The sequence below is a fragment of the Triticum urartu genome, chromosome 4A (genome assembly GCF_056163025.1).
Source record: "Triticum urartu cultivar PI428250 chromosome 4A, HENAU_Tu73, whole genome shotgun sequence".
NCBI lineage: Eukaryota > Viridiplantae > Streptophyta > Magnoliopsida > Poales > Poaceae > Triticum > Triticum urartu.
In genome coordinates, this window is record NC_141876.1 from 18,629,716 (window position 1) to 18,645,815 (window position 16,100).

Sequence of the window (16,100 nt, forward strand, 5' to 3'; positions counted from 1 at the left end):
TCTGACCCACACAAGGCCAGACGTAAGCTTCGCTGTAGGCTCTAAGGAGGTTCATGGAGGCCCCTGCTGCAAATCACTATGCGGCGGTGAAGAACCTGCTTTGTTACATAGCAGGGACGCTGGAGCACGGATATGCGTTCAAGCGCGGGAAGGGCGAGCTGAAGCTAACAGGGTACAGTGATTCAGATCATGTCAGGGACATCATCGATCGGAAGAGCACGACGGGCACCATCTTCTTCCTTGATGAGAACCCTATAAGCTGGTAGTCGCAAAAGCAAGGAGTGGTGGCCATCTCTTCATGTGATGCCGAGTACATTGCAACCACCACAGCTGTGTGTCAAGGGATTTGGCTGGCATGGCTGCTCGACGAGATGCTGAACAAGGAGACAGTGCCGTCGAAGCTGTTCGTCGACAACAAATCAGCGATCTCTCTGTCGAAGAATCCCGTCTTCCATGACCGGAGCAAGCACATTGAAATCAGGTTCCACTTCATCCGGGAGTGCATGGAGGGAGGGAAGATCGACATCGACTACATTCGAACCAGTGATCAGCTCGCTGATGTTCTGAAAAAGGGACTTGGACGTCTGGCGTTTCAAGAGCTGAGGAGGAGGATCGGCATGACTGGAGTTCTTAGGAAATAAATCAGCAACGACAAGATTAGGGGGTGATTTGTTGACAACTTAATCTAGTCATTGGTAACAGTAGTTAATTTCCATTTTTCAGTTAAATTCAGTTAGGCATGTGTCGCGACTGTGCGTGCCGTGCATGTAGGGCTAGGACCCGGTCTTGGTGCTCGTGGTATGGCACGGGCGTGAGCCAGATCATGGCGCCGAGGTAGGATCTCTACTGGCCACCGTTTCTTCCTTGTACCAGAAAAAATAGCGAATGAGAAAGTCAGAAAAATCGCAAGATTTTACGCGACGCTAAACACCAGTGTTCATCTCTGTCGGAGCGAGTGTCAGAGAGCGAATTCTGATAGCTGCTGCCTGCGACCCAGCTCAGGATGTACTTCACTGCCATTGTAGCGCATCCGGCAGTTTTTTGGCAATTCTAGAGCTTTGGTTTCTCCTTCGCGGAGTGCAGCTACAAGCGGGCATGGAGGATACTATTTTGTGGAAACACACGGCCTGTGGGAGGTGTTGGGGAACGTATTAATTTCAAAAAAATTCCTACGCACACGCAAGATCATGGTGATGCATAGCAACGAGAGGGGAGAGTGTTGTCTACGTACCCTCGTAGACCGAAGCGGAAGCGTTATATCAACGCAGTTGATGTAGTCGAACGTCTTCACGATCCGACCGATCCAAGCACCGAAAGCATGGCACCTCCGAGTTCTGCACACATATGGCTCGGTGACATCCTCGCCTTCTCGATCCAGCAAGAGGGGCGAAGTAGTAGATGAGTTCCGGCAGCACGACGGTGTGGTGACGGTGTTGGTGAAGAACAATCTTCGCAGGGCTTCGCCTAAGCACTACGAAAACTATGACGGAGGATAAACTAGAGGAGACGGGGTTGACGGCACACGGTTTGGTGTTTCTTGATGTGTCTTGGGTGCTAGCCCTACCCCTCTATTTATATGTTGAGCCTTGGGGTCGAAACTTGGAGTAAAAGCCTCCACAAAGTCAGTTTCACCCGAAAGGCAGGAGTCCTTCTCGGACTCTAGGGCCAGACCCCAGGGTTCCCGGCGTCTGGACCCAGACGCCAGGGACCCTGGCGTCTGGCCCCTGGACTCCGCAAAACTTCCTTTTGCGCTTTCCAAAAACCTCGTGGGCTTTCCCCTTTGGCCCAGATAAAGTGTTCTCGTGCCCAAACATTTCGGGAAACATCCGGAACCCCTTCCGGTGAATTCCGGAACCCTTCCGGAGATCAAACACTACTATCCACATATCAATCTTTACTTCCAGACCATTCCGGAGTTCCTCATCATATCTGTGATCTCATCCAAAACTCCGAACAACATTCGGTCACCAACATACATAACTCATAGTACTATATCGTCAATGAACATTAAGCGTGCGGACCCTATGGGTTCGAGAACTATGTAGACATGACCGAGGCACCTCTCTTGTCAATAACCAGTAGCGGGACCTGGATGCCCATATTGGCTCCTACATATTCTACGAAGATCTTTATCGGTCAGACCGCATAACAACATACGTTGTTCCCTTTGTCATCGGTATGTTACTTGCCCGAGATTCGATCGTCGGTATCTCAATACCTAGTTCAATCTCGTGACCGGCAAGTCTCTTTTCTCGTTCCGTAATACATCATCCCACAACTAACTCATTAGTTGCAATGCTTGCAAGGCTTAGGTGATGTGCATTACCAAGAGGGCCCAGAGATACCTCTCCGACAATCGGAGTGACAAATCCTAATCTCAAAATACGCCAACCCAACAAGTACCTTCGGAGACACCTGTAGAGCACCTTTATAATCACCCAGTTACGTTGTGACATTTGGTAGCACACAAAGTGTTCCTCCGGTAAACGGGAGTTGCATAATCTCATAGTCATAGGAACATGTATAAGTCATGAAGAAAGCAATAGCAACATACTAAACGGTCGGGTGCTAAGCTAACGGAATGGGTCATGTCAATCACATCATTCTCCTAATGATGTGATCCCATTAATCAAATGACAACTCATGTCTATGGCTAGGAAACTTAACCATCTTTGATCAATGAGCTAGTCAAGTAGAGGCATACTAGTGACACTCTGTTTGTCTATGTATTCACACATGTATTATGTTTCCGGTTAATACAATTCTAGCATGAATAATAAACATTTATCATGATATAAGGAAATAAATAATAACTTTATTATTGCCTCTAGGGCATATTTACTTCAGTCTCCCACTTGCACTAGAGTCAAAAATCTAGATTACACAGTAATGATTCTAACACCCATGGAGCCTTGGTGCTGATCATGTTTTGCTCGTGGAAGAGGCTTAGTCAACGGGTCTGCAACATTCAGATCCGTATGTACCTTGCAAATTTCTATGTCTCCCACCTGGACTAGATCCCGGATGGAATTGAAGCGTCTCTTGATGTGCTTGGTTCTCGTGTGAAATCAGGATTCCTTCGCTAAGGCAATTGCTCCAGTATTGTCACAAAAGATTTTCATTGGACCCGATGCACTAGGTATGACACCTAGATCGGATATGAACTCCTTCATCCAGACTCCTTCATTTGCTGCTTCCGAAGCAGCTATGTACTCCGCTTCACATGTAGATCCCGCCACGACGCTTTGTTTAGAACTGCACCAACTGACAGCTCCACCGTTTAATGTAAACACGTATCCGGTTTGCGATTTAGAATCGTCCGGATCAGTGTCAAAGCTTGCATCAACGTAACCGTTTACGATGAGCTCTTTGTCACCTCCATATACGAGAAACATATCCTTAGTCCTTTTCAGGTACTTCAGGATGTTCTTGACCGCTGTCCAGTGATCCACTCCTGGATTACTTTGGTACCTCCCTGCTAAACTTATAGCAAGGCACACATCAGGTCTGGTACACAACATTGCATACATGATAGAGCCTATGGCTGAAGCATAGCGAACATCTTTCATTTTCTCTCTATCTTCTGCAGTGGTCAGGCACTGAGTCTTACTCAACTTCACACCTTGTAACACAGGCAAGAACCCTTTCTTTGCTTGATCCATTTTGAACTTCTTCAAAACTTTGTCAAGGTATGTGCTTTGTGAAAGTCCAATTAAGCGTCTTGATCTATCTCTATAGATCTTAATGCCCAATATGTAAGCAGCTTCACCGAGGTCTTTCATTGAAAAACTTTTATTCAAGTATCCCTTTATGCTATCTAGAAATTCTATATCATTTCCGATTAGTAATATGTCATCCACATATAATATCAGAAATGCTACAGAGCTCCCACTCACTTTCTTGTAAATACAGGCTTCTCCAAAAGTCTGTACAAAACCAAATGCTTTGATCACACTATCAAAGCGTTTATTCCAACTCCGAGAGGCTTGCACCAGTCCATAAATGGATCGCTGGAGCTTGCACACTTTGTTAGCTCCCTTTGGATCGACAAAACCTTCCGGTTGCATCATATTCAACTCTTCTTCTAGAAATCCATTCAAGAATGCAGTTTTGACATCCATCTGCCAAATTTCATAATCATAAAATGCGGCAATCGCTAACATGATTCGGACAGACTTAAGCATCACTACGGGTGAGAAGGTCTCATCGTAGTCAATCCCTTGAACTTGTCGAAAACCTTTCACAACAAGTCGAGCTTTGTAGACAGTAACATTACCGTCAGCGTCAGTCTTCTTCTTGAAGATCCATTTATTCTCAATTGCTTGCCGATCATCGGGCAAGTCAACCAAAGTCCACACTTTGTTCTCATACATGGATCCCATCTCAGATTTCATGGCTTCAAGCCATTTTGCGGAATCTGGGCTCACCATCACTTCTTCATAGTTCGTAGGTTCATCATGATCTAGTAGCATGACTTCCAGAACAGGATAACCGTACCACTCTGGTGCGGATCTTACTCTGTTTGATCTACAAGGTTCAGTAGTAACTTGATTTGAAGTTCCATGATCATCATCATTAACTTCCTCACTAATTGGTGTAGGTGTCACAGAAACCAGTTTCTGTGATGTACTACTTTCCAATAAGGGAGCAGGTACAGTTACCTCATCAAGTTCTACTTTCCTCCCACTGACTTCTTTCGAGAGAAACTCCTTCTCTAGAAAGGATCCATTCTTAGCAAAGAATGTCTTGCCTTCGGATCTGTGATAGAAGGTGTACCCAACAGTCTCCTTTGGGTATCCTATGAAGACACATTTCTCCGATTTGGGTTCGAGCTTATCAGGTTGAAGATTTTCACATAAGCATCGCAGCCCCAAACTTTAAGAAACGACAACTTTGGTTTCTTGCCAAACCACAGTTCATAAGGCGTCGTCTCAACGGATTTTGATGGTGCCCTATTTAACGTGAATGCGGCCGTCTCTAAAGCATAACCCCAAAACGATAGCGGTAAATCTGTAAGAGACATCATAGATCGCACCATATCAAGTAAAGTACGATTACGACGTTCGGACACACCATTACGCTGTGGTGTTCCAGGTGGCGTGAGTTGCAAAACTATTCCGCATTGTTTCAAATGTAGACCAAACTCGTAACTCAAATATTCTCCTCCACGATCAGATCGTAGAAACTTTATTTTCTTGTTACGATGATTTTCAACTTCACTCTGAAATTCTTTGAACTTTTCAAATGTTTCAGACTTATGTTTCATTAAGTAGATATATTCATATATGCTTAAATCATCTGTGAAGGTGAGAAAATAACGATATCCGCCACGAGCCTCAAAATTCATCGGACCACATACATCTGTATGTATGATTTCCAACAAATCTGTTGCTCTCTCCATAGTACCGGAGAACGGCGTTTTAGTCATCTTGCCCATGAGGCACGGTTCGCAAGTACCAAGTGATTCATAATCAAGTGGTTCCAAAAGTCCATCAGTATGGAGTTTCTTCATGCGCTTTACACCGATATGACCTAAACGGCAGTGCCACAAATAAGTTGCACTATCATTATCAACTCTGCATCTTATGGCTTCAACATTATGAATATGTGTATCACTACTATCGAGATTCATCAAAAATAGACCACTCTTCAAGGGTGCATGACCATAAAAGATATTACTCATATAAATAGAACAACCATTATTCTCTGATTTAAATGAATAACCGTCTCGCATCAAACAAGATCCAGATATAATGTTCATGCTCAACGCTGGCACCAAATAACAATTATTTAGGTCTAATACTAATCCCAAAGGTAGATGTAGAGGTAGCGTGCCGATCGTGATCACATCGACTTTGGAACCATTTCCCACACGCATCGTCACCTCGTCCTTTGCCAGTGTTCGCTTAATCCGTAGTCCCTGTTTCGAGTTGCAAATATTAGCAACAGAACCAGTATCAAATACCCAGGTGCTACTGCGAGCTCTAGTAAGGTATACATCAATAACATGTATATCACATATACCTTTGTTCACCTTGCCATCCTTCTTATCCGCCAAATACTTGGGGCAGTTCTGCTTCCAGTGACCAGTCTGCTTGCAGTAGAAGAACTCAGTTTCAGGCTTAGGTCCAGACTTGGGTTTCTTCTCCTGAGCAGAAACTTGCTTGCTGTTCTTCTTGAAGTTCCCCTTCTTCTTCCCTTTGCCCTTTTTCTTGAAACTAGTGGTCTTGTTGACCATCAACACTTGATGCTCCTTCTTGATTTCTACCTCTGCAGCCTTTAGCATTGCGAAGAGCTCGGGAATTGTCTTATCCATCCCTTGCATATTATAGTTCATCACGAAGCTCTTGTAGCTTGGTGGAAGTGATTGGAGAATTCTGTCAATGACGCTATCATCCGGAAGATTAACTCCCAGTTGAATCAAGTGATTACAATACCCAGACATCTTGAGTATATGCTCACTGACAGAACTATTCTCCTCCATCTTGCAGCTATAGAATTTATTGGAGACTTCATATCTCTCAATCCGGGCATTCTGCTGGAATATTAACTTCAACTCCTGGAACATCTCATATGCCCCATGACGTTCAAAACGTCGTTGAAGTCCCGGTTCTAAGCCGTAAAGCATGGCACATTGAACTATCGTGTAGTCATCAGCTTTGCTCTGCCAGACGTTCTTAATGTCGTCAGTTGCATCAGCAGCAGGCCTGGCACCCAGCGGTGCTTCCAGGACGTAACTTTTTTGTGCAGCAATTAGGATAATCCTCAAGTTACGGACCCAGTCCGTGTAATTGCTACCATCATCTTTCAACTTTGCTTTCTCAAGGAATGCATTAAAATTCAACGGAACAACAGCATGGGCCATCTATCTACAATCAACATAAACAAGCAAGATACTATCAGGGACTAAGTTCATGATAAATTTAAGTTCAATTAATCATATTACTTAAGAACTCCCACTTAGATAGACATCCCTCTAATCTTCTAAGTGATCACGCAACAGAACCAGTTTTCAATGGTGAACATCACTATGTTGATCATATCTACTATATGATTCACGCTCGACCTTTCGGTCTCAGTGTTCCGAGGCCATATCTGCATATGCTAGGCTCGTCAAGTTTAACCTGAGTATTCCGCGTGTGCAAAACTGGCTTGCACCCGTTGTAGATGGACGTAGAGCTTATCACACCCGATCATCACGTGGTGTCTGGGCACGACGAACTTTGGCAACGGTGCATACTCAGGGAGAACACTGTTATCTTGAAATTTAGTGAGAGATCATCTTATAATGCTACCGTCAATCAAAGCAAGATAAGATGCATAAAAGATAAACATCACATGCAATCAATATAAGTGATATGATATGGCCATCATCATCTTGTGCTTGTGATCTTTATCTCCGAAGCACCGTCCTGATCACCATCGTCACCGGCGCGACGCCTTGATCTCCATCGTAGCATCGTTGTCGTCTCGCCAATCTTATGCTTCTACGACTATCGCTACCGCTTAGTGATAAAGTAAAGCATTACAGGGCGATTGCATTGCATACAATAAAGCGACAACCATATGGCTCCTGCCAGTTGCCGATAACTCGGTTACAAAACATGATCATCTCATACAATAAAATTTAGCATCATGCCTTGACCATATCACATCACAACATGCCCTGCAAAAACAAGTTAGACGTCCTCTACTTTGTTTGTTGCAAGTTTTACGTGGCTGCTATGGGCTTAAGCAAGAACCAATCTTACCTACGCATCAAAACCACAACGATAGTTTGTCAAGTTGGTGTTGTTTTAACCTTCGCAAGGACCGGGCGTAGCCACACTCGGTTCAACTAAAGTTGGAGAAACTGACACCCGCCAGCCACCTGTGTGCAAAGCACGGCGGTAGAACCAGTCTCGCGTAAGCGTACGCGTAATGTCGGTCCGGGCCGCTTCATCCAACAATACTGCCGAACCAAAGTATGACATGCTGGTAAGCAGTATGACTTATATCGCCCACAACTCACTTGTGTTCTACTCGTGCATATAACATCAAACCATAAAACCTAGGCTCTAATACAACTGTTGGGGAACGTAGTAATTTCAAAAAAATTCCTACGCACAAGCAAGATCATGATGATGCATAGCAACGAGAGGGGAGAGTGTTGTCTACGTACCCTCGTAGACCGAAGCGGAAGCGTTATATCAACGCGGTTGATGTAGTCGAACGTCTTCCCGATCACAGCACCTCCGAGTTCTGCACACGTACGGCTCGGTGACGTCCTCGCCTTCTTGATCCAGCAAGAGGGGCGAAGTAGTAGATGAGTTCCGGCAGCACGACGGTGTGGTGACGGTGTTGGTGAAGAACAATCTTCGCAGGGCTTTGCCTAAGCACTACGAAAACTATGACGGAGGATAAACTAGAGGAGACGGGGTTGCCGGCACACGGCTTGGTGTTTCTTGATGTGTCTTGGGTGCTAGCCCTACCCCTCTATTTATATGTTGAGCCTTGGGGTCGAAACTTGGAGTAAAAGCCTCCACAAAGTCGGTTTCACCCGAAAGGCAAGAGTCCTTCTCGGACTCTAGGGCCAGACGCCAGGGTTCCCGGCGTCTGGACCCAGACGCCAGGGACCCTGGCGTCTGGCCCCTGGACTCCGCAAAACTTCCTTTTGCGCTTTCCAAAAACCTCGTGGGCTTTCCCCTTTGGCCCAGATAAAGTGTTCTTGTGCCCAAACATTTCAGGAAACATCCGGAACCCCTTCTGGTGAATTCCGGAACCCTTCCAGAGATCAAACACTACTATCCACATATCAATCTTTACTACCGGACCATTCCGGAGTTCCTCGTCATATCTGTGATCTCATCCAAAACTCCAAACAACATTCGGTCACCAACATACATAACTCATAGTACTATATCGTCAATGAACGTTAAGCGTGCGGACCCTACGGGTTCGAGAACTATGTAGACATGACCGAGGCACCTCTCTTGTCAATAACCAATAGCGGGACCTGGATGCCCATATTGGCTCCTACATATTCTACGAAGATCTTTATCGGTCAGACCGCATAACAACATACGTTGTTCCCTTTGTCATCGGTATGTTACTTGCCCGAGATTCGATCGTCGGTATCTCAATACCTAGTTCAATCTCGTTACCGGCAAGTCTCTTTTCTCGTTCCGTAATACATCATCCCGCAACTAACTCATTAGTTGCAATGCTTGCAAGGCTTAGGTGATGTGCATTACCGAGAGGGCCCAGAGATACCTCTCCGACAATCGGAGTGACAAATCATAATCTCGAAATACGCCAACCCAACAAGTACCTTCAGAGACACCTGTAGAGCACCTTTATAATCACCCAGTTACGTTGTGACGTTTGGTAGCACACAAAGTGTTCCTTCGGTAAACGGGAGTTGCATAATCTCATAGTCATAGGAACATGTATAAGTCATGAAGAAAGCAATAGCAGCATACTAAACGATCGGGTGCTAAGCTAACAGAATGGGTCATGTCAATCACATCATTCTCCTAATGATGTGATCCCATTAATCAAATGACAACTCATGTCTATGGCTAGGAAACTTAACCATCTTTGATCAATGAGCTAGTCAAGTAGAGGCATACTAGTGACACTATGTTTGTCTATGTATTCACACATGTATTATGTTTCTGGTTAATACAATTCTAGCATGAATAATAAACATTTATCATGATATAAGGAAATAAATAATAACTTTATTATTGCCTCTAGGGCATATTTCCTTCAGGAGGTACTCTGCGTCTTTGGCTTATAACGTGCACTACTTGACCATCACCCGTTCTGCCATGTACAAGGTTGTTTGGAGATTCTGCCCCCCCCCCCCCCCGAAAGTCAATTTTCTTGCATGGCTTGCCATCCAAGACAGGTTATGGACATCCGTTTGCTTGGCCAAGCGAGGGTGGCCAAACAGTGGTCCGTGCACCCTCTGTAGGCGTGAACAAGGACGGTCGAGCACATTTTCTTCCAATGTAGATACACTTTGAGAGTTTGGGAGATGGTTAGAGTTTGCCTTCAACTCATTGATTTGGATACTTTTGGTTGGGCGACTTACACGAGCATCCATGATTGATGGTGTGAATCGGCTTCCGCCCATAGTGCACACAAGAAAGTGATGCCTTCTATCTTTATGCTCGTTTCAAAAGCAATTTGGGATGAGAGGAACGCACGGGTTTTTCGAGGCCGCTCCGCTCCAACGTTTAGCACTCTCCAACCAATCAAGCACGAGGCGAAGCTATAGATCCTAGCAGGGGCGAAACATTTGGGTCTTCTGATGCCGGGAGAGTAACGGCTTGTATTTTTCTTTTTGGCCTTTGGCCGGTGCCTGGATACCTTGTTAAACCTCCTTCTCATTTAATGAATGGGGCGCATCTGGCAGTAATGACGACCATGCTTAGCTATTTCAATTTTTCTTGCAAACAACAATTTTCAGTTTGCTTAGGTCGCGGACATCTCCTGGACCATCTCATATATTATCTGTGTACGAAACCTGCTTCTCCTCTTTTTTTTACCAGGAACGTTTCCCTTTTCTGATCAAGAAATTGTTTGGCTTTCAACTCCATGGTACTGTAATAAACTGATGCTGAGGATGCTTCATTTTACATGCAGACATATTTCAGCTGTATTGGGCTTGTATGCTTGCATGCACCAGTTTGATGCGCACTGCATGGATTTGAATAATCCCCATCGGGAAGGGATTAAGTGAATTAACCAAAATGATAGGAATTAGAAGGGATCACGATTGACTAGAGGATTGCCCGGTGGCATATGACTTGTATAAATTGGGTCGATGGCTTAGGCCAACTCCAACGCACGACCCCAAATGGCTCGTCCATGTCCGTTTGGGGGTAAATGGACAAAGCAGGACCTCCAACACGTGACCGTAAATAGACCATCGTTCGTTTTCTGTCTGCTTCCGACCCACTCCTGGCCCAAGATTGAGACGAGTTTGCGGCAGAACGGACAGCACGCGCATGGGCGTGACGCGTGCCCTTGTCCTCTTGGCCCGCCCGTCGGTGGCACAGGCGGCCACTTTCCCTCCCTTTCCTCCAAAACGCTCCCGGGCCTCACCCTCCACTCTCGCGCATCCTCAGCCTTCCCCCTCCCTCCATCCACCATGGCCGATGAGGCGAATCCCGGCAACCCACCACCGGCCACCCACCCCGTGGCGAAGAAAACGAAGCCTGTGAAGAAGCTTCGGTCGGAGCTCACATCGGCGGAGGCCGCCAAGCTCGATGCCGAATCGGCCAAGAGGAGGAACCGGCAAACTGTCGCGACGGAGAAGAAGGCCGTCGTCGAGTATGCCGCCAAGTGTTCCCTGCGGCGTGCGTTGCAGCACCAGGCCAACCTTGACGACAAGGAGTCCACCGTCTCCAAGGCACACACCCTCCTCATGTTGGGCATTGTTGGGTGCTCATCAAAGATTGCCCCAAGTTCAAGGACCAATACAATGCTCTTAAGAAGAATATAGGAGAGAAGGCGGCCATGGATGATGAGGGAGACGTGCTCAAGAGGCCGAGGGGCAAGACAAGCTCAAAGGCCAACGAGAAGCGTGATGTGTCTTCTATAGCCTTGCAAGGAAATTCGGAGAACATGATGAGCCAAAAGGAAGTGCGGGAGGAGAGCAGGTGCAAAGGGAAGGAGGAGCAAATGAAGATATACCTAGATCTTCAAACGAAGAATCTTGACATGGAGGAGGCCGTGAAGAAGAGGAAGCTCGACATAGAGGAGGCCGCTCAACTCAAGAAGCTAGAGATCGAGGCCACCAATGCCGGCACAAAAGCCAAGGAGATGGCACTAGTGTTGATGAGCGTCAACAAGAACAACATGTCACTAGAGAGGAAGGCTTGGTTCATGAACCGGCAGAAGGAGATGTTCGCCCGCGACGGCCTGAACTAGGTGAGACCTCGGCCACGCTGGCCGCGATGGCGGTCCTTTCTTAAGGCTGGCTGGTGTGTCGGCCCCTGGCTTTGTTGCCGGCGTGAAACATGTACTTTTTAAAGGCTGGCTGTGTTGCGGCATGAGACTATAGGCCGCTGGCTGTGTTGCCGGCCAACGTGAACTAGTGCGAACCGTGGCCGCGACTTAAATCCTTGGTTTCTCATGTTTGCATGCACGGGGACAAGATGCGTCAAAGATGCGACCGCTCGTTGGGCGTCCTGCCGACGCAAACTCAAATCCGGGTGGATACGACCCAATTGTCACCCTCAAACGGACGAAATCCAGACAAAACGGACGTCTGTTTGGGTCATGCGTTGGAGTAGGCCTTAGTATGGAGCAGACCATGTGCCACAAGCTCCGGTCCAGAAAAAGTAGAAAGTAGCGTCGTTAGAACACCATTGTGGGCCACAACATTAATGGACAACCGGCAAGAAGCACTGGCGCATTGAATATTGATGCAATGAAAAAGAAATGCATCATGCAATACGCCTGTGTTCACTGATCCCTATGTGGACCAACGGCTCGGATAATGATACCATATGGTAATATGACCCATGTTGAATTTCCGCTATTCCTATGCATACAACAAGGAGCGATTGCTCTAACAAGATTCGAGACACGAACCAACCTGTAGTTGGATGGTTATGTGAACAGTGGTATCCCCAGCCCACCAGGGTTCAAGTCCTGGTGCTCGCACTTATCCTACGGTGACTTATTCATAAAATCTCAAGATGATATGCCGGCTCGATCTCTCAGAGATGCTCATAGGGATAGGATGTACGCGTGTGTGTTATAATAGTACGAGCACTTGCGTCTGTACTGTGTTTAAAAAAAGCAAGATTCGAGATGAGGAGGCGTTTCCGCTTTGGAGCTTTTTTAATTTTTTTGAGCTGGAATACTCTTTATTCCATTAACCAGAACGGCCAGTCAAATTGCTGGCAATTAACGCATGAACAAAGACTGGAGCCCCATCCGGCCACAAGGCTGAGGATGCATGGCTCATACGTGCACCGTGAGCAGCTAGGGCGTGTTTGGTAGCCTGCATGAGGCCCGGCCTGGCTCGCGCGGGACGAAAACGGGTCGATTGGTTGCCTGCTTTCACTGTTCGGCCCGCATGACACGAACCTTAAAGCACTCCTGGGCCTGGCTCCCTGGGAACGCACGAATCAGCAGTTTCTCCAAGGCCATGCCTGAGCGGTGCACGTGGGCGGCGACGGCTGCACGCGCGCGGCCACGCTCGAGAAGCCACGTTGCTTCCCGAAGCGCCGGCAGTTATTAGCCTCACCGCCCCTCACTGCTCCCTCTCCCCACTCTTCCCCACTCTCCCAACTCTCACCGGCGGCGGCGGATCGGAGCAGAGCAAGAAGACCACCGGACTCCATCACCGGCGAGCGGATCAGCAGTTGGCCCGCGGCAATGGCGGTAAGCACTTCTCTTTGTTCGACATGCAAAACTTTTTCCTGTTTGATCCGGCGATAGATTCGATCCACGGCGGAGGGGAATGGGGAATAGAGGTAGATAAGCATAGGGGTAGTTCATACTAGTTCATACCAGTTCATACGAGTTCATATATGCAAGATCGGAATAGAGGTAGATGCGGATGCAGAAGGGGGATTGGGGGATAGGGGGTACACAACGGACACCGGCTCACCGCGGCGGCCGTCACCGGCGTGCGGAGCGGTGGGTCGAGCTGCTGGCCTTCATCTTCTTCTTCATCGCCGTGCGGGCCGGCGGGTCATCGTCGTCGTCCTCGGCGGAGTCGGGGTCGATCTGCCAGGTACGACGGCCTGGCTCCGGCGCCCTTGCTGGCATCTGCATTGCTTCTTCTTCCTCCTTAGGCTCCCCACCGATGACCGCCGGTGGCGCGATAGCCGTCTCCCAGTACACTGCGGCACGGCTGTCATTAGGAGCCCAGTAGTTCTTGTACTTGCACCACTTCTTCCTCTGTTTACCGTCGTCGGAGACGGCCTGATTCATGGCCCAGCGAATGATGTCAACTGCCATCGCACCCTTCGCTGTGTCAGGAATCAACGTCTTCAGCTCTTCTGCAATGGCCTTCATGAACACTGCATTAGATTCCTTCTGCATGTCAAGCATGGAGCCGAAGTTCGAGCACACCTCCATGGTGTTCTCGAACTTGGTGCGGTCACCAGCCGACCACCCGAGGAAGAAGGCCCTCCAACCAATACCCCAAGGGAAGGGGTTGGCTTTGGAGCTGGAGCTAGAGCTCATGGCGATGGGGAGGAGGAAGGTTGACAGTTAGAGAAGAGAGGGAGTGGGTAAGTAGTGGTGGGCAGGGTGAGTAAATATAGGGGCGATGGAGAGGAGGAGAAGAGTGACAGTCATGCCGTTTTAACTACTTGCTCTTCAATAAGCCATGAAATCTGTGTTGTGCCTGACTCCATGAATTGTGTGTAGATCGAGGAGAGCAATGAGATGGGGCAACAAGGGCAAGCAACCCCTTCACCTAATGCCCGACGAGGTTTTGCTGCCGCCCACCACCGAGGAAGACCCGAAGACACCTGAGGGTGGCGACGATGAGGGCATGGAGGAGCCCCCCTAGCAACAAGCGCCGCAACTACGACCACTACCATCAGGAGTATGGCCCAACTCACTTCTGCAAGGTCATCCTTGCACCGAAGCTTGAGTGCATCCCCATGCCCCTGGACTTCACCAAGCACTTCATCGCGGTGCTGACGGAGTTCAAGCTCAGGAACAACACCGGCTGCTCCTAGAAGGTGACAGTGAAGCTGATGAATGGCAGGGTGACCCTAGATCAGGGTTGGGCCACCTACGCAGCCGTTCATCAGATCAAGATCGGCTACATGGTGAGGTTCAAGCTCCTCACTCCGGACACCCTCAAGGTCACCATCTTCGACGACGATTGCATTGAGGTCGTCAACAAGTGCGGGAAGCACGACGAAGCCTTCGCCGCCAAGGAGTAGAGTCGGGGCCTCCCTAAGTACTATCGAGTCTGCTTTGAACTGTTTATGTTTATGGTTTATGCATAGAACTGTTATGAAGTGTGGTACTGCTTATCAAAAATATGCTCTTAAGTAGTTGATCCTCTTTTTATACTCTGCTCTGCTTATGATGTGTGCTACATGGTTGTGCCGAAGTGTGCTGGTAACATCACCAACTAGCCAAAGAGGTTACCACACACCAGACGTTGCATACAACCAAACACCATGCCTTGGGTTTGTCCACTAACATGCAGGCAACCGAACACCAGTAGTGTGGTTCTGCCCATGCAGGCAACCAAACAACATGCAGATGATGCATTTGAGGCTGCATTTACATAGCCAGACTGAGTTGAGAAGGCTATGCAATGCAGCTACTGTTAGCTACATCAACCAAACACGCTCCTAGAGAATCAGCTACAGTATTATAGCCCCTTGGGCAAAAAACAATCTTAAAAAAGAAAAAAGTTTAAACTAACAAAGATTTTAATCTCTCTGAAGACAATACCGATGGAAGAGCGGTACTGGTCTGTCCCTTTGATTGCATGCATAAGGAAAAGCCAACGGCAGCCGACCCAATTTTCGGCCGGCCACCATGCAACCATTGGATAGGGCGTTCCCCCATTGGCGTCTCTGTCCCGGCCGCCATGTGTGCCCATTCGGCGAGGGAGGACAAGCGTCCCGCCAGCAAGCGCTCCAGCATCGATCGGAGTAGCTGGAGAACTTGCAAGAAACCGGAAATGGTCAGTTGCTTGACAAAGTCCTCCCAGAATCTTCCCAACGGTAAACAAACCATGCAAGTAGACCTCACGTAAAAACATTTTTTTGTGTTCAGTTGCGCTCCTGCACATGCAAGACCTAGCCGCAACTATGCATAATCGGCTACGGTGACACTTATCAGGATTATTAAAGACAAAGCCAAAATCTCGATCAGAATTCACCGAAACAAACAGTATTTTTTTTCTTTTTTTGAAGAGCTACGATACAGGCCAGAACAAACAAAGGTAACACAAACACAAACACTGGAAAATGAACAGGAATGACGTAGAAAGACATCTAACAAAAATAATAAACCAACCGGAAATATATGACAACTCACACAGCCAGAAAAAGAAGCAACACATGTATGACCTGAAGCTGCTTTCAACGAGATTCCACATTTACCAACCAACCATT

General features: G+C 47.5%; 1 protein-coding gene and 1 pseudogene across 1 annotated transcript; one reads left to right on the plus strand and one right to left on the minus strand.

Moving 5' to 3' along the window:
- Positions 1 to 13,626: 13,626 nt before the first annotated feature.
- On the minus strand, positions 13,627 to 14,088 carry LOC147974507 (uncharacterized). Its single transcript, XM_087520060.1, has one exon. The coding sequence runs from the start codon at positions 14,086 to 14,088 to the stop codon at positions 13,627 to 13,629; it is 462 nt and encodes a 153-aa protein (XP_087376186.1).
- Positions 14,089 to 14,434: 346 nt separating this feature from the next.
- On the plus strand, positions 14,435 to 14,909 carry LOC147974508 (putative B3 domain-containing protein Os03g0621600; annotated as a pseudogene).
- Positions 14,910 to 16,100: the final 1,191 nt, after the last annotated feature.